At 41.8% G+C, this 19,992-nt stretch overlaps 1 protein-coding gene across 6 annotated transcripts in view; it reads left to right on the forward strand.

Annotated features, from left to right (window-relative positions):
- Positions 1–19,992, forward strand: part of LOC109400994 (protein rolling stone) — a 228,371-nt gene that overhangs the window by 170,595 nt on the left and 37,784 nt on the right. For all 6 annotated transcript variants that reach the window (XM_062851353.1, XM_062851352.1, XM_062851351.1 and 3 more), the window contains 3 exons: positions 7,049–7,292; positions 7,752–7,874; positions 16,619–16,799. In XM_062851353.1, coding sequence (XP_062707337.1) covers positions 7,049–7,292; positions 7,752–7,874; positions 16,619–16,799 — 548 coding nt within the window. The remainder of the gene's footprint in view (positions 1–7,048; positions 7,293–7,751; positions 7,875–16,618; positions 16,800–19,992) is intronic.

A 19,992-nucleotide genomic window follows, 5' to 3' on the forward strand; every position in this document is an offset into this window, starting at 1 on the left:
CTGTTGATGTCATCATCGACGAAAAGTTTGGGGTAACTCCACGGTATGATGATTGATGATGTATCAGCCAAAAATTTGGGGTCACCGGGTAACATGAACTAGTGATGGACAAGTGTTGATAGGGTCTGCTACCATTTGGGCAGGGGGACCTATGTTGGACACTTGCTGCTATAACTTAGTCAATTTAGATACTGCACGTATCTAAACGTGTCCCAAAACCCAAGTCAATCGGTTTAAAATTGAAAGAGTTATAGCAACAAGTGCCTAAAATAGATCCCCCTGCCCAAATGATCCCAGACCCTATCTTCGTCACGTTTCCTTCGATTTTAATTCTTTTGGCTGGTTTTAAACATAGGTAATGAATGAATCTCCAGACAACCAATTTGCACGTGTAATTGAGTTCACAACCGTGTTATACGTACTTTTATACGGCAAAGTTACACCGCGCTGCAAAAGTACCTTATACGTCAAAAAATGGAAGTAATATGCGTGCATTATTGGGGAAGAAATAACGCTATAGGTTCATTTGTGCTATTGTGCATTATTGCGACGTAATATAGCATCTTATGCGACATAATGAGCTAATGACCTTTGTATTATCGAGCCACACTTAACACCAAACACTATTTATGAACTATGTTGGTACTGCACTCGACTGTTCGCAGTCCCATTGACCTCGTAACGGGTAGACGAGAAATAATCTGAGAACCCTATCATCACAACACAACAGCAAGAGTGAAGCAGGAGAAGTGTCAGTCGAAGAACAAAAGAGTTGTTGATAGCTTTTATAAACGTGTTTCGATAATAATAAATCATTATCCATAATTGATTTAATTATATCTTTAAAAACTATGGGAATTTTCTTAAACACTAAATGTGAAAAACTAAACCTAATATTTACATGCAACTCAAAATAAAAAATAAAAAATTACAGTTTGAAGCTACTTAATTACGCTAAACAGAGGTGTTTAGATTCCCGCGCAAAGTCTGACAGCAAATTGAAAACAAATTTTGATGTTGTGATATTGCAAATTATGATAACTCAGGTTTTGGTCGTTTTAACGGTTAAAACATCAAAAATGAGAGCAGAAAAATGTTTCCGTAACAGCAAGTTGGAAACAGTTCCTGCTATCAGTGATAGCAAATTGATAACTGTTTTTGTTATCAGTACGAAAAAATGGAAAAATCGTTAAATATAGGGGTTTTTCGGTTGATATCAAATCCTAAACGCAATAAGCTAACTACACTAACGATAAATTTGTGAAGTTATTATACAAGCTTGCCTAGAAGTTATGAAATAACTTAAAACTTATTTTTTTTTAAATAGTTTGAAGTGACAGCAAAACGAAATCTAAGTTTGAAATCAAATTTAGTCAAGGCCAACTGATATCAAAATGTGATATCAATTTGCTGTTGAATACAAATCAAGTTTTCGATTTGCTATCATTTTGTTGTCAGACTCTGCCCTAGTTGCAGTTGCAACAAACTACTTACTTCTTTGAGTCCTGAGCACCCACAATACTGCAGAAATCCGAATGGCAAGATCCCTATCCTTCACAAACGCCCACCAACAGGAATGGGGCACGTTCGGTGTAGTACTAGATTTGTAGTAATGAGCTGAATTTTAGTATGGTGAGAAGGTCAATTCTCCGTTTCAGCAATGTAATGGTGCAAAAAGCGTGGGTATTATGATTCCTTGCCTAATTTGATGCTGTTTGAGCCAAACTTTGGATAACTATGTTGTTTATGTTGCAAGAAATGGAGAAAACAACCACACTGTTGCCCAAAATTTTTCTCAAACAGCATCAAATTAAGCAAGGAATCATAATACCCACGCTTTTTGCACCATTTCATTTTAGAAACGGAAAATTGACCTTCTCACCATACTAAAATTCAGCTCATTACTACAAATCTAGTACTTCACCGATCTGTCCTATTCCAGTGCAATCGTAATAGGAATTCCGGAGAATTCGTAACATGAATTACGGAAGAATTTTACCAGGATTTCCGGCAATATCCTGGCAATAATTCCAGCAGATTTCGGGCAGTAATCCCTGTCAAAATTCTTCCAGAACCCCTCCCAGGATTTCCCCAAAATCCCTTCTAGCATTCCCCCGGAATCCCTCCCAGGACTCGCCCGGAGTGTCCTGTCAGGAATCCCTCTCAGGAATCCCTCTCAAAATTCCCCCGGAATCCCCCAGAATCCATCTCAGGATCTCTCTCAAGATTTCCCAGGAATCCCTCTCAGGACTCCTTAGGAAACTCTGCCAGGAATCAATCTCAGGAATCACCTGGAATCCCTGTCAGGATTCCCCCGGGACTCTTGTCAGGACTCCTCCAAGATCTCTGTCAAGATTCCCCCGAGATCCCTGTAAGTATTCCTTCGAGATCCCAGCCTGGATTCCCTCGGAATCCGTGTCAGGATTCCCCTGGAATCGTTGTTAGGATTCCCCGGAATCCCTGTCCAGATTCCCTCGGAATCCCCGTCCATAGTCCCCTGGAATCTCTGTCAGAATTCCCCTAAAATCCTAGCAGTCGGGGAAATCTTGACAGGAATCTCGGAGAAATCCTGACAGGGGTTCCAGGCGAGTCCTGAAAGGGATTCCGGGTGAGTCCTGAAAGGGACTCAAAGCGAATCCTGAGAAGTATTGCTGGTAAGCTCTGAGAGGGAATCCGTGCGAGTCCTGAGAGGGATTTCGGAGAAATCCTGGGAGGGAGTCCGGAAAAAAATCTGACAGGAATTCCGAGGGAATTTTGAGAGTGATTCCGGGGGAATCATCTGGAATTATTGCCGGGATACCATTTCCTGCCCGAACTCTGCTGGAATTATTGCCAAGATTCTCGTAGGTTTCCCATCAGAATGGCATTGGAATGGTGTCCGGCCATTTGGCCGAACGCCATTTGGACCAATGCCGTTTGGCCGAACGCCATTTCGCCGAATGCCATTTGGCCGAAAGGGTCGTTTGGACGAATGGCGTTTGGCCGAATTAGTATCAAAAGGATTTGGAGGCGTGGGCAAATTCTGGATAACCTTCTAGCTGCCAATATGATCATTAGAAATATTTCCTTCTTTTAAACATATACTATTCTTTCTAGTTTTACCGTTGGCGTTGAAACTGAGAAGATTTTTGTCAGAGATTTTTCTTCTTTGAATCATACACAGCTTCCAGCACAAAAAAAAATCAGCAAAATATAAATTGCTGAATTTCAGCAACATTTATGCTGAATTTCAGTACAACGTTGCTGATCAACTGTCAAAATAATGGATGGTCCAGCAAGTTGATAAATTATTGCTGATACTCAGTAAATTCGTATTGCTGAATGCAATCAGCACAAAAAAAAATCAGCAAAGTTTGCTGAATACCAGTAAACAAAATTTGCAGTGTAGGCTGTTCTTTCGAGTTATACTGATATATGGATCAGTGGTATTATCACTTAAGTTCATCATACCTTTTTCGGCCAAACGGCATTCGGCCAAATGGCGTTCGGCCAAATGACCCGGAGCCCACTGGAATTCCTGACAGGATTTCACCGGAATTAAAACCCTCACAGGATTCCACCGGAATGCGTGTTAGAATTCGATTCCTGTCATATTTTTTCTTGAAGTCCTGTTGAAATTCTCCCGGAATTCCTGTTATTTTTTTTTTCGGAATTCATCTTAGGATTCCTCCGGAATTACTGTTACGAGGGGGGGAAGTCTTCTCCAATTCGTATTAAGATTCCTCCGGAATTCCTGTTAGGATTTCTCCGAAATTCCTGTCAGGGATGCCAGAACGGACACTGTTTGAGCCGCACCTCCTTGGTAAACAGACGCTCGGACGTATCTCCTTAATCTAGCTGAAGTCAGAAGGACAACAGTGTCCATTCTGCATTACCAGCTCTTATATGGCAGCCTTGGTCATCGGTTGACCTGTGGAATAAAAACCCATACCGCATACGCTTACATCATCCCCAAAACAGTTAATCGAGATACATTTTCCTAGAGAGAAAAAAAAACTTAGATCGCAAAATCTGTCAACTCTCGAATTTGAATATGTACGTCATTTCTGTGGAAGGACTAAAATTGAGCAAAGCAGTGCAACAAAACTACCCACTTACCGTAAAACGGGGTATCATTGATCAGCGGGGTAACATTGATCGGCTTCACCGACCTCATGAAATGTTCAAACAAGCATTTTACATTGAATCAGTTTCTGCTATCGAATGGTATATCGTAATCTGTTATTATTTAGCTATTTAATGGTATGTAAATCTTGAAAATTGAATTTCATAAACATTGAAATAAATCGATTTTTACTTAGTTGTGTTTCGTTGCCCAATGAGATACATTGTCAAACATTCATGCACGGCATTAATTCTAGATACAATATGAGGTTCGAAATCACTGTATTACTTCAATATAATATCCTGGAGTTGGATTTAATGAACGAAATTTTTATGAAATTTATATTTTTCAATAAAATATACGATTTATTGAAAGTAGGCTATAAATTCCTTAAGCCATTGTCTACCTTTAGGCGTTATTCGCGGTTTGGAGGATTTTAATCTTAAAATAACTCAAAAAGTACATAACTTGTAAGAATTTGAACAACATATTCGAAATCAGCGAGCCAGAATTTAGTAAGTAAGGGTATTTTCAACACAAATGAACATTGATCACTGACATGATCAATGTTACCCCAAATCAACCAAATCAAAAATTAGATAAAAAAGCCTATTTAAACATGTTTTAAAGTTTTACAATACTTTTTCGAGTAGCTCAACACATAATCAGAGGGCCAGTACTTGTTTTAAAAATATAAAACATGTAACATTTGCTTTAACCAGAGAATTATTCAAGAAAGATCGAAAATTCTGATCAATGTTACCCCGGATTACGGTACTGATTTATTATTCTCCTTCTTTTCCCATTGCTTGTGACTGAAGACCAACCGGTTGAATGTCGAAAAAAGGGATTGAAATGGGCCATAAGGCATTGACAGACTGTCTCCAGCCTAAAGTGTATATGAAGATAAAGTGATATCGAGAGGCAATAAATTTTGACTTTTCGATATTATTTCAGCATTTATCACTCTCTGTGACATCTTCAACTAGTAGGAGATTTAGCTAGGGTTAGATGTTTTGCAAACTAGTGAGTTTTTTTTTTTCAAATCTCTTATCATAGTAGTGGAGAACGTCCATTACGTCCGTCACACTTTGAGGAAGACGGGAGTCAGCAGATTGTGACGACCCATATACAACTGTTAAAAAGTCCCATACAAAAATGTAACATAGGGAGAAGTTGGTTGAAAATCGTCAATTTTTGCGTGAGTTATTTGTGGACGTCCCCGTTCTATTTCTGCAACTGATATCTATGCGATTATGTGACTTAACGTCAAACACTACCCGTTTCGCCAAGTAAAAATACTAAAAAAAAACATACTATTTAAAGCAAATTTTAAAGACTTTGAGAACAACCGAATTACCTACTGAACTTGATACATAAATTAATGAACCATTATTACTTCTGTAAGGGGGATTAGGGGCATAATGGACACCCTAAGCAAATGAGTACGTTAGGCCTGTATAACATAGTAAAACTTAACATATTAGGGGTACTCACTAAACAGATTATATTGCTGCGTAAGCCATGATTTTCTGCTTATTTGAAATGTTTCATGATTTTGCGAATGAAATAATCAATGATTGCCTTGGTGATCGCGACGTTTAATCAGTTTAATCAGTTTACGCTGTTAAGTGAATCCCCCTATTATCAGTTGGCTTACAACTTTAGCTTGTTTCCTACGTATTTCAATGATTTACATCAGGTAGAATGTCTTTATTGTGAAGAAATTGTGAAGAAATAAAGTCTCTTTTAGGGCTGGCAGAAATGGTACGGGGCGAATTGGACACCCTTCGGAGCATAATGGACACCCCTGCTCATTTTATGCTTTATCTTTGATTACATCCACCAATTATTTGCCAATCCCACAAATATGATACTCCATCTTAGACGAGTTTACATAACATTAAAGTTAATTAAATAAACTTTAGGCTAAAATAATCGGATTGTTTTTTTTTTTCAAGCTCTCTAAAACGCCTAACAGTATGCAATGCGAAGGAGATGGATGTATGATTCCTAATTGCCAGTGTTCATTTCGCCCCAAATCGACTACAACATTGAAATTGCTATTTTAAGTAAATTCCGATCAAAAATAATATACTTCATCCATTGATAAATCTCCGTATATATGTAGATAAGGTAAGAATTGACTTGTTTTTATGGTGGACACACTCCAACACTCGTAATACCTTATTTACTGCTGCTTCGAAATTATAAGAATTTCACCATATGAAAAACATATTTGAATTTCAATGATGTTTTGGTTATTTTGAAGCAAAATAGATGGTATTTTTGAAAAATAGAACCATGACTTGTTTCTTAACACTTATGCATTAAAAGTTTAACATAAAAGTCAACGGTTTCGGCAATACCAGGGGTGTCCATTTCGCCCCGGGTGTTCATTATGCCCCTAATTCCCCTATCAATAATAGATGGAATTACAGCTCGTTTAAATTCAATATGCATCATGCTGCAGCAAAACCTATGGCACATTAATTCAATTCCCACCGATCGACAAACTACCTCACTCTCTCTCCATCGGAAATGCATTCCCCCAAGGTATCGAATATGTAATTATCACGCAATAAATTTTACTGTCAACCGCCGAGACCAAACTACATATCTCTACATGAGCCATGAGGGTTATGGGACCTAGTAACAATCCATCAATATGACAACTCCACGTTGGCCTGTAGGTATCGATTGGAAAGATGGAAAATGAACCAATCCTGACAATAGGCGAAACGACCTTAATGTTAGATAGGAAAGCTAGATGTGCTTAGCCGGTGCAAAACCAAAAACATGCTAAAATGTCTCTCGGTCATCGATAAATCAACCACCTGTATCTGGTACCAATGCACCAGCTACCTCCCACATACTGCGCCTCTTCATTACACGTGTTTGACCAGTGTCCTTCCACTTTTTTTTTCTCTCATCTCATTCCAGTGGCAAACTAACACTCAAGTCGGGATATGCTATCTGATGTACCGGTTAATCGTGGCCATTCTGCTGCTGGCGGTGCTGGCCTGCTCGGCGCTGGACATTGGCCGATCGGAACCGATGCTGGAACATCACTACGCCAAATGGTGGATCTACCTGACGCACTGGGCACTGATAGCGTGCGCCCTGCAGGCCTGGCTGGCTGCAATTATCGTTACCAAAGGACTGATGATTGACCGGAACGAGTTCGGTAAATGTCTTCCTCGGGCCGGGCGGGCGGGTCTTCTCCGGGATGTGATACAAATGTACAGTGGCGCTCGAAAGTCATGCGATCATTGTTTGTCACAGTTAATTTAAGATTTTAATCAATTATTTCAGTTATGAATAGTTATTTTTTATATTTTTTGTCTGAAAATTATCAGTTATACGAAATACAATGATTTTGAAGGTTAGAGTTTTTTTCGTTATCTAGGTTTTCAATCTTAAGCTAGCATAATCAAAAACAGATTGTTGAATGACTTCCGAGCATTACTGTACATTATATGACTTTGTCACCAGTCCTGGATGCTGCAATAGATGACAATCATATACGCATTGCTTCGGGGCTAGTCTGGGTTGGACTGGGTGTTGTCCTAGGCCAGGGAAATTGATGGCGTACAAATGTTGTTATCTACACCGCACAATGTCTTTGTTTCCTCGTTTATTCCAGAATGGAACATCCATGTTGCCCGGGAGAGTCGCCTGCATGCCGTCTACTGGGTTGTCTACACGATTGCCACAGTATACTCGTTCATCGTCACGATAGTCTATTGGACGTTTGTTTACGATCCGGGTAAGTTTCATCGGGCGTCGTCCGTCCCATTACCGCATGTTGAAATCAGTGACAGCAAAACATGGCGGGGCGTGCGGTGTGGCATTACGATTGGATTTAATTGAACTTTACAACAAACCAGTGCCAGTCAGTGTGACTAGCTTCGTTTACTGCTAATTAGAACCGATAAATAACGCGTCAGGTTTAGTAGACATTAGTCTAAGGTTGGTACTGGTTTCAATCCCACCTCTTCATTCCTGCTTTGTATATTCTTATCTGCTTAGCTTTCAATCGCAATATCCGCCCAAATACCCCACACGTCTGCGTGGTTCCTTTACCCAGATGTGTAGCAGCGAAGAAAAGTTGTATTGCCGTCCGATACCAATCACCGACACGTTTGCTGGCTCCAAGTCCGAACGTCAATCGTTGCTAAACTATCCGACATTATCAGCTCGTGTAAACCGTGTAGTCCCACTGAGGAAGGAATCTACCGACAACGATTGAGAGTTTCTCCGTTTTCACTGATAACCGAAGAAGGTGCTCTACAGCGACAACTTCCGGCCCGACACGTTTGCAAACTCCCAGCGTGAACGTACACCGTTCTGAAATCGACCAACACAAGCCGTATGAGAGATTGCACTAGAGTACCACCAATCAAAAAATCTCCGATCAGAGAATACTCTGACCCAAGAGCTGTGGAGCTGCCGTTGCATCCGCTAGACGGATCATAAGGATTCGAGTGAGCACATTCTCCACGCCATCTGTTGGAGTATACGCAGCGTAGGTACGTACCCCGACACGCGCTTGCACGTGGTGAGCGTAAATATTCCAACCCGAGAAGTAGTTCCACAGTTTGCATCGATGAATAAGTTGGCTGAGGCCATCAAGATGGACCGACATGACGCTGTTCTGCACGACCAAAACGCCGATTGGAGATCATCCGTGGACCCTCACGTCAGCGAGAACACGTTAACTCGAAGCTGGTTCGAGTAGAGAATGCACTTGCTGCCGCCCAAAACCAGGTTAGCCAACTACGACTGAGGACTTACCTGAAGAACGTGGGCGACGGCTATGCCAAATTCAATGCCGTACACAGCCAGCTGACCATATAGTCGAGGCGGTAAACGCACGGGTATTCAGCATGACCATGCTGAGGGTGACGGGTTCGATTCCCGGTCGGTCCAGGATCTTTTCGTAAAGGAAATTTCCTTGACTTCCTTGGGCATAGAGTATCTTCGTGCCTGCCACACGATATACACATGCAAAATGGTCATTGGCAGAGGAAGCTCTCAGTTAATAACTGTGGAAGTGCTCATAGAACACTAAGCTGAGAAGCAGGCTTTGTCCCAGTGAGGACGTTACGCCAAGAAGAAGAAGAAGAAGCCAGCTGATCACGATCGTTCCAGAGGAGGCCCTACGAGAGCAAGAGGAAGTATATATCGACTTTAAGGAGTGATACAACCGTCTCCGCTCGACCATTGATGATTTGTTGAACGCTCATGACACGCATCCCGCTACAAACCACCCAAGCAACACAGATGTAATATAAAAGTTACGACAGCGCAAGTTTTGGTTGTATAAAAGTTTATTTTACGTTATTTCAACACAATGTTAGAATTACGTTAAATTGACTTCTATACAACTAAAACTTGCGCTGTCGTAACTCTTATATAACATGTGTGTTGCTTGGGCAACATTCACCTTTGCAACCTTTAAGTGCTCCGGTCCTCACCGTCATTCAAAACTACACCTCCAACTGGAGAAAGCTTTGTTTCCCAACAATTGCAGTTGACAACACAACTAGAACACCCGGAAATCTACAGGATGACCTCGAATTGTCGAGTCACGAAGAGTCAACAGTCCTAGTGCAGGAGAACTGTGAGTTCACACCACAACGTTCGCAGTTCTCATCCGATCAAACACCCGAAGAACTTCCAATCACGAACAGAGTACCTTAACCAATCGCCTAAGAAGGATACTCGAGAGAACTAACAAACAACCCAGAATACAGCCACATCGAGGATTTCAATTACGACCGACCTACCATGACAAGCAATACTACAGAGTTGCCACATCGTTACTTCCGACCCAGGCACCATCATCAAAAGAGACAGATCGAGTGTAAGAGGCAGTTTCTCGTATCTACCAATGTGCTGTTGATATTCCGTCTCAACCGGGAGGAGTATAAGTACCCCAAAAAAGTCCGATGGAAGTTCTCTATAACATACCGATGCACGCTAACAACCCACACTCATCCGAGTGTAGCCCCCAATACGACCCACCCTGCCAACGCCACGGAGATAGTGAGTGCCGCGAGTGTCACCCGTGAGTACCATCAAGGAATGACAAATACCAACTAAGTGACGGTGAGTTACCGAATGAACACCCGTGAGTGATGTCATCGGCACTCATCTTCCACGGGATTCTAGAAGGTTCCGCGAACTTTCTGGAACACGAGACGACTGAGTATAAATACGTGAGACTTCCGCACGATGAGTTAATCCTGTTACATATTTAGTGCCGAAGCATATGCCTTATTGAAAGCTACAAATCTGTGTTCATTTTCCCCCAACCAACCTCCGTTATTTTTACCGACTCTCCTAGCTGTCTCCAGGAAATGGAATCTCTCTCCTTGAAACACCCCCTGGCTTCAAGAAGCCGAAGGACTTGCACTGGCCAATCGGACTGCATTCTGTTGGATTCCGGGTCACTCTGGTATCCAGGGTAATGAGGAAACGGACCGGCTGGCTGGTCACGGTGTCAAAATTTTGATTATTATCGAACCTTCATGTACCTCGGATTTTTCTTCATAGAATGTCAGAATTTCCGCTATAATTTATAAATGCAAAATTTGAAAATATTCTATCGGGGAAAATTTGAGTTAGATGAGTTTTTGGCTATTTTCCAACTAAAAATCAATAATTACTATTTTAGCCCAAAAAACGTCCCAAACAAAATGTATGGAAAAATTTTCGCCGATGAGATATTTTCTAGTTTTCCGTTTATGAATACATAGCCCAAATACTAAACATTTTCGAAGAAAAATCCGAGGTACATGAATGTTCGATAATACTCGAAATTTTGACACCGTGCTGGTGTGGATCGTGGCGAGAACACAGAGGTGGTTTCTATTCCATCCATTGACGCTGTCAGATGGACTAAGGAAAGGATTCGTGAATCCTGGGACACCGAATGGTTCAAAATCCGAAATCTTGCTTTACGTATCATTAAATCATACACAAAAAATGACTAGTAATGAAAGTTAGTGAACATTAGTGTAGTATAGTGTAATAAAATAAAGAATGTGTATTTAGTGATCAGCAGAATCAAGCGGTGTTATTCCTTCCACCCTACGAGATACAGTCCACCCGACCCAACCGGAGCACTATGGGGCGGCTCCATACAAACAGGTGGCCAAAAATATGTTCGCGTCAATTTCATAGTGTCTTGCTCCTATTCGTAGGGTTTATGCCTGAAAAATATGAAAAACATGTTGAACAGGTTGTTTTAACACGACAGTTTCAAACAGCATGAATTATAAGGGCATTGCGTACTTTTAGGCGTTTGGGGATTTCTGTTACCATTTACAATGCATTCCAATTCTTTAAAACGTGATTCGCTAAGAGATCCAAGATCAGATTTAGACTGCACTATGATTGATCTACCGAGAAAAGTGTCCATGACAACCAAATGTTTCCTCTGAGGTTTTTAATGGCGAATTTGGAAATTTTTTATAGCAATATCTCAATCATCGTCGACAACTTGATTGGAATTGCAGAATAGCAGCTAGTAGCAGCCAAATTTGATTTCAATGTCTCCCAGGGATCCTAAACAAAGACATAGAAGTAGTCCCGAAGCGAAACTTTTTTTGTATGGAACGGTTTGTATGGGGAAAATTTGATTTTTTTAATGTATTTAGCACCATTTAATACTTTTACAATCAACCTTTCAACGTTTGATATATCATTCGACAGGTTTATAAACAACCTTCAAGAGTCTGCTTTAAAAGTTCAACTTTTCTCATTTAGGCCGAAGAAATGCAAAGTTGAACATTTCATTAATTTTATCAAAAAATGCCAATGGTCTCATTCACCTGCCAATATCTCGATAAGTTTAGGGATTAGCAAACTAATATTCCGGGGTTTACTGGCCCAAGTGATCTACTTTCAACTACCGAACCTCAATCTCAAATTGAATAAAGTCGATTTTCGATTTTTGGCCACCTGAATCCCCTAAGTGCGGAGTTGGCCACGGTTAACCCGCCAACATCATGAACTTGAACCAATGTCCCGCAGGCTTTGTCAAGCGATTTCTGAGTGGGGGACGGATATCGCCATCATAGCGAACCCATACCGAGTACCCGCCGGCAACTGGGTCGCGGATGGGTCTAGTAAAATGGCGGCGATTTGGACGACGGGTATATACCCCGTCCAGGAATTGGTGTCTACTACCTATGAGCGCTTCGTGGTAAAACGGGGTCTTCTTCTGTAGGTGTTATGCGCCTCCGCGGTGGCCGATCGAGCAGTTCACGCAGATGCTGGACCGCATGACGCCCGTGTTAAAAGGGCGAAGGCCGGTGGTAAAAGCGGGTGACTTGAATGCCTGGGCCATGGAATGAGGAAGCCGTTTCACGAACCAGCAGGGTCAGATTCTGCTAAAGACACTGTCCATACTAGATGTCGACTAGGTTAATGTCGGTACCAAGAGTACATTTAGTCGAAACGGTGCGGAGTCGATAATTTACTTTACTTTTTGTAGGCCAGGCCTAACAAGTAGTTCGAACTGGAGAGTAGACGATAGCAACACTCACAGCGATAACCTGGCGGTTCGCTACAGTATCGACTACAACAACAGCATTCAGCGGGTAGGCCAAGGCCAAGCCCTCGCAGGTGGAAGACATCATACTTTGACGAAGGAATATTTAGGGAGGCGCTCCAACGTGAGCGAAACCTACTTGGTTTAGAAGGCGACGAGCTGGTAGCGGGGCTCTCGCGTGCGTGCGATGCGACCATGCCTAGGCGAGTCCACCCTAGAAATGGGAGGCCACCGGCTTACTGGTGGGCCGACGCGATTGCGGACCTGCACCACGCCTGCCTGCGGGCTAGGCGGCGGATGCAGCGAGCACGATCTGAGGAAGAGCGAAACGAACGGTAGGTGGTGTTCTCGGAAGGTGTTCACAGAAGACCGAGATAAGGGCAAACAAAAAGGCCTGCTCTGAGAGTCTCTGTCAGCGTGCCAATGCGAATCCGTTGGGTGATGCCTACAAGATCGTGATGGCCGAGATGAGAGATGTAATGGCTTCTATCATCGAGGGGCTGCTTCCGCGTCATGGTCCTAGTCCTTGGTCTCCTTTCATAGGACAGCCGGGGACTGCGGCTGGCGATAAGGAGAGGATCCCTTAGCGTAGGTAAGGCCCCAAGTCCGGACGGAGTTCCCAACTTGGCCTTAAAATAACTATAGCAGAGGCTCCTGAGATGCTCAGGTCTGCTATGCATAAATGCCTGAACGAGGTAGTTTCCCCAGAAGTATGGAAGAGGTAGAGCCTGGTTCTATTGCCAAAGGCAAGGAAACCACCCGGAGACCCGTCGGCATATAGACCAACAAGCTTGATCAGCATGGCGGGGAAGGTACTCGAAAAGGTCATCCTCAATAGAATGTTGAGGCACACCGAGGGTGTGAATGGTCTCTCGAGTATCCAGTACGGCTTCCGGAAGGGGAGGTCGATCGTAGACGCTATCCTGTCGGTTACATAAACCGCTCCATCGTAAGAGAAGGTGGATTCGCAACTCTGCAGCAGGGACTCTGGATATCAGGAACGCGTTCAAAAGCGCCAGTTGACCGGCTATTGCCGATGACCTCCTGCGTCTGTACTAGATTATCGGAAGTTATTTCCAGAATCAAGTACTAGTTTACGACACGGAGGCGGGTGGGAAGTGATTGCACATAACCTCAGGAGTCCCGCAAGGTTCCATCCTAGGTCCGGTGTTATGGAATGTCATGTACGACGAGGTGTTGAGGTTGAGGTTCCCGGTAGGAGTGGCAATCGTCGGCTTCGCTGACGACATTACGCTGGAAGTCTACGATGAATCAATTGAAGAAATGGAATTGACTGCTGCCCACTCGGTCACAGTTATGGAGGATTGGATGAGAATAAAGTTGGCTCACCACAAAATTAGGGTGGTGTTGGTGGACGTGGGAATGTCGGAGCAGCACGCGGTCATAGTGTAGGCGGTTCCACTATCACTTCGAAGCGCTCCGTCTAACACTCCCGTATGATGTCCAATAGCTCTGTGGTGCGGTCCAATGGCGTCAGCATGCTACCTTGGTGGACTCTCCAAAGTGAGTAATCGATGTTCGTTGCTGCAGGCACGCAGCTAGCTTTGAGGATGCGTTTTATATTAGCCCCTCTCTGAAGCAATACCTTCTTGGTGGTTCCAAATAGACGAAGGGCTTGGCGACCATGGGAATGTTATTTGAGAGTAGTCACGGCTTTTATCCATTATATTTTTGTTCGTAGAAGATGGTCCTTAACCCCGCATTACCTGGACCTTCTGTCCGGGTGTTTGTTGAGCAGATTATCCCCCCATGGTTTGGAAGAAAAAAAAAAGCGCTACTCAAGAGGTAGTCCAAAGGATCAGAATCGGCTACGCAGGTCGTCCTGAGGACGAACTCGATCCTTCTATCGAACGTGACATCAACTCTTCTATCAAAATAGTTCATCTGTCTGATAATGGAGTAGCAACTACTGGTGGTCAATTAAGCTCAAGTTCAAGCCGTTGGTATAAGAATATCACTCTTAATCAATGAAATGGTAGCATTCAAAATTCAATCTACGACTTAATTTATTACCCTGGAACGTAACTAATGACGCAATTCTATTGCCCGATGGTAGGTTTACATTTTGGACTTATTTTTTTAAAATCACGTACCACCAACTTATCACATCCGCTCAAGCTCTAGATATCGATTACAGTTGTCGACTTTAATTTGTGCGACCATTAGCCACAGACTTTCGCTTACAAACATCCACCGAACAAGGCATTGAAAGCAGAAGTGTCGCACTATTGTTCGCCACACACTCACGCTAACGCCGCTCAGCACAAAAGTGCATAATTTCCAGACTACACCAAAAATGTGTAACCCTTGCACATTCACAAAATCAGCTCCTGTGTCCGCAAAATCGTTAAATTCGCAAAAAATTTTGTACAGCAATCTAGCTAGGTTTACTAGTGACCTTGGAAAACAAAAAAAAATATCAACATTTCGCATCTAGACGAGTGTACGAGCTGTTTTTGAAAATGTGTAACTGTAACACATTTTTGTGTGGTCTGGAAATTATGCACTTATGAGTTGGGCTTACACATTTTAGTGCTGAGCGGTTTTACTGTGCTGCTTCCCCCTCATCATCGTCCTTTTTCTATTATCCTTCATTCAACCATCCAATATGAGGAAGCCATTCGATCCAACGAAGCTGTGGGAACAAGTACACCATGACCACACTCACACACGTACAAGCCCAGCCCACACACGTTGATACGGGTAGAATATGGTGGTGGTGTGCCTCCGTTGCGTTGGTTGAAGGACAACATTGTAGCAGCAGGGTACGAAATCGCTTCAAATCAAATTAAACTCCATTATTACAGATGCTTCCGTTGGATGGCTGGCTGGGCTCTCGCCAACCGGAATGTATGGTGGTTGGGTTGGGAAACAGAAGCCCGATCTAATTTAACCTGGGCCACCACTACTAGGCTTGGTGAAAAAACGCGCCATCACCAGTCAAACAATAGAGATGGTTGGGGTTCGAATGTCGTAAACAGTATAAGTTACCAACATAGCGCCTAAAATTCCAAAACTGGATAAAAACCTAACCTAAGCTTGGTATGCGTGATTATCACCTTATTTTCTGCACAATTTTATACAGACAATCGTATTTTAACTGTGAATTTGAATGACCACCCGTTGTTGCTACTCCAGTATGGCAGGATCAGCTACATTTATGCAAGGTACCAATGAGATAACTGCTTGAGACTAATGCCGTTTTTCTTTTTGAACTTGGGTTGGAACTGGATTGGCGGAAAATGTGTAAACAAACAAACTCAAACAAACTTTAGTACAAGCGAAACCGAAGTCGGGTTGGGGTTCAAACTGTGATCTCATCCGGTTTCAACCCAGGTTGGAACTGGGTCAAAAAGAAATACGGCATAAGTGTTGCTCTATTTTTAGGCGAAAATCGGCGCCTATCATATGCGCAAACCGTATAAACCACAGACTGCGTCTACGTTAGTTCATGCGCATGTCAGAGTGTTTGAGAAATGGTTGTATGTCAGTGGTTCACGTTGGTACGTGGATTGCCTTATGGTAGACGTAAGGTGATAGATTATTTGATAAGATTTCTATGAAGATTATGCGTTACAGTTCGCGAGTTGTATATGTCGAAATGATGGAGACATTTGCTAAAGAAATACAAAGTAGGAGGATGCAACGAGAGCTTGATTAAACCTAGGACCACAAAGCCAGTAAATTATCATATTGTTAAAAAACTCATTTTTTCTGTATGTTAAAGGTTTCACAACATACTAAACGCGTTCACATCTCTGAGACCCCATGTCACACTAAGGTGGCTTTGTCGTCGATTACCAATTTCATCCAATCAATTGCCTCCGTTGACCGTTTGCCGTCCTTCAAACCTACCAGCCAGCCAGCATCCCTGATCTGCTATGTTGCCTCTTCTTTCACTTCATTCTCTTCTTCCGCCATCATTCCAGAGGTTCACCGAGTGGACGCCGTAAATCTGATGGTGCACGTGCTCAACTCCGTCATAATGCTAATCGATTTGACCATCGTGGGACACCCAATCCGGCTCAACCATGCCTACTGGACGACCGGCATCGGCGTGGCGTATGCGCTGTTCTCGGTCATATATTACCTGGCTGGAGGCACCGACAGGTAATTATGATGGTTGGCGCTATTGCGCTTCATGATGTTTATTGGTATTGCCAGAATTTTACGTCCTCTTCCAATGTACATATGCTGAACAAACATTGCCATCGGAAATTAAATAAACCATAAGTGAGTCGTGTGTCGGGTTTCCGCCATACGTACGGTGCATATGCCATCGAAATGTCAATAATTGCAATGTGTAGCTCAAGGATAAACGTGACAATACATTATTAATCCTTTTATCCTTTGGCGTGAACGATTCATCATGGATGATGGGAGTGTTGGGAATACAAATATACTCCAGAAAATTCTTCGTTGCTACTCGATTTTCACACACATTTTATGACGATTGAACATTGCCGAACTAATTCTCAACTTCAAATGGGGAGATAGCAGTATGATATCGCACCAATATTTCACCAATACCAATAACTTGTAGCGAAAACAAATTTAAAAAAAAAATGAAGAAAGATTGATCAGTTTGATTTATTCAATTCAAAATCTCTAATTATATAATACTCAGTCAACAATTCCACCATGAGACCAGATAAACGGACTAAGATTATTCAGAATCCCAATGTTCTTCAATGTTCCTCAATTCTCGAACGGTTCACTCTGATAGTCAAAATTATGTTAAAACAAAACTCTTGCAAGATCGTCTTCTTCGTTGGTTAGAACTCAGGGGGCTTCTTAGGGGTTCTAGTAGGTGCCAGGGGTTTTTTAAGAGGTTTCATGGTGGTTTCAGGGGTTTTATGGGGGGCTTCAGGTATTTCAGAGGGTTTTAGAGAGTTTCACGGGTCTTCCAGGAACGTTTCAAAGGTTTCCGAAGGATTCGGGGGGTTTTGCAGTAAAGAACGCATCTTTATATCTTTTGCTTGATTAGTGAGTGTCTCGAGCGATAGCAGGCAATTGTGGACTACGTGTTTAACCCTCTACAGGAAACCTTAAATGATGATCCATTTCGGAAACCTGGGGTCCATTTGGACCCCAAATTTGATCTTCTGTATCTTATGATCCTGACTTATTAGAAGATCGATATCTTCGGCAAAGTTGTTGGGTTGGTCAAGAACTTACAGATGCTGGACTGTTTAATTAGGAATTTCATATATAGGTGGCATGTAAGTATTAAGTATTTGAGCTCATATATATCATAGCCCTGACCACATAGAAACTTGGTGTCTTCAGCAAAGTTGTTTATTAGGTAAAGTGTTAACTAATGATGGACCGTTTGTTTGAAAATTTCACACATGGATGGCACTACTGAGCGTGCACATTTTATATTAATATATCTCAGGATTCTAATCACCTAGGATGATGGTATCTTCGGCAAAGTTGTTGAGTTGCTAGTGGACTGACAGATGCTGGTCCGTTTGATTAGGAACTTCACACATAGGTGGCGCTAGTGAGCATGTAAGTATTAAGTATATGATCCCATTTATATCAAGATCCTGCTCACATACAAATTTGGTGTCTTTGGTAAAGTTGTTTATTGGGCCAAGTGTTTACTAATGATGAACCGTTTGTTTGAACATTCCACATAGATGGCGCCACTAAGCGTGCAAATTACATATTTTATGTATCTCAGGATCCTGAGCACCTAGAAATATGACCATGAAATACACCAGCAGTCAAAATTTTAGAGTTTTTAGTGCATTCAATAAAAAGTTGCAGCTTGTTGGAAATGTTCTAGCACATAATTTAAATTTGCATGCTCATGTAAATTTGCATCTACCGCCACCTCGTGGCAGAAACTCGAATAAAACAATAATTTAAATCAAAGCTCTTGATCTATCACAGAACTTTGCCGAAGACACCAAATAATCAGGATCCTAAGATATGTATAATTTGAAATTTGTTTGCACTCTAGCGCCGCCTAGCGGTGGAACTTCGAATCATACGTACCATCATCTGTAAGTGCTTTACCAACCAAACTACTTTACCGAAGACACCAAAGCTCCATGTAATTAGGGTCCTAAGATAAATGGGATTGAAATTTCGTTACAGTCACATCTGTTTGTGATTATTAAACTACTATATCTTAAGGTTAAGTAAACCAAATTTAATGAAATTTTGAAAATGTATGACTCATACATTAGTCATTGGTTACCATTTGACTTGACTCAAATATGTCTGAAGGGAAAAAAAGTTACAGCTTGTTGAATAAATTTTTAGAAATTATAATCTTTTACAACCTATTGCAAATTTGTAACTAGTGCCGCCTAGAGATGAAATTTTGCATTAAATGGTAAAAAAAAACTGTAAGCCCCTTACCAAACAGTTTTTCCGAAGAAATTTTCTTCCTAAGTAATCAGCGTCCTGAGATATTTAAAAACTAAAATTTACAGGCTCGCTTACGCCACCTATTAGTGGCCTTTCGAATCAAACGGCCCATTAACTGTGAGTCCATGACCAATGTAGCTCTATTGCCGAACACACCAATACTCTAAGTATTCAAAACCCTATCTGTTTGTCTCTGATATTTTAAGATGTGATGTTTCTTAGCTTTTTTTGGATTCACTGGTATGCGTTTGGTTCACCAAAATATTTGAACAGTTCCCTGTGAACACTCTGCGGGTGAACTGAGTGATGTTTATTTTTATTTTTTTTTTTTGAGTGCGTGCAGAAATTGTGCACTGGGATTATGACTTGCTGGCTCTCACTGCTCTCACGCAGGAGTCTAGTCACTCGCACACAAATTCTGCATGAGAGAAATTTTGTTTTAATTGTGCGTTTTCCTCTCTTTCTTAGAATCTTGTGCTATATGAGATATATAAAATGCATGCTCCTACCGCCACCTATGTGCAAAATTCAGAGTAAAACGACTCATAATTTATAAGTTCTTGCCATTTAGTTGTAGAATTTTATTTTTTTTTCTGAATAATCTGAATCCTGATGTATAAATGATTCAGAATGTATATGCTCACTAGCGTCATCTAGTGACAGAGCTTAGATTCAAGCGATCCATTATCTGAAAATTCTGGACTTCAGTATTGTGGCTCAGACGGCACGTTCTCCTACTAATGGGAGATTTGTGCAAATCAATCGATCCATTATCTGTAAGCGCTCGACTTACTGTGCAACTTTCCCGAAGACGTGAAGCTTCTACAAGCTCTAGATCTTCCGATAATTTCGTTTCAAGACATTATATTACTAAATTGTTTATTCCAAATAGCGCCATCTAGTGGGGAAATTTCAAATT

The sequence above is a fragment of the Aedes albopictus genome, chromosome 2, assembly GCF_035046485.1.
Source record: "Aedes albopictus strain Foshan chromosome 2, AalbF5, whole genome shotgun sequence".
Taxonomy (NCBI): Eukaryota; Metazoa; Arthropoda; class Insecta; order Diptera; family Culicidae; genus Aedes; species Aedes albopictus.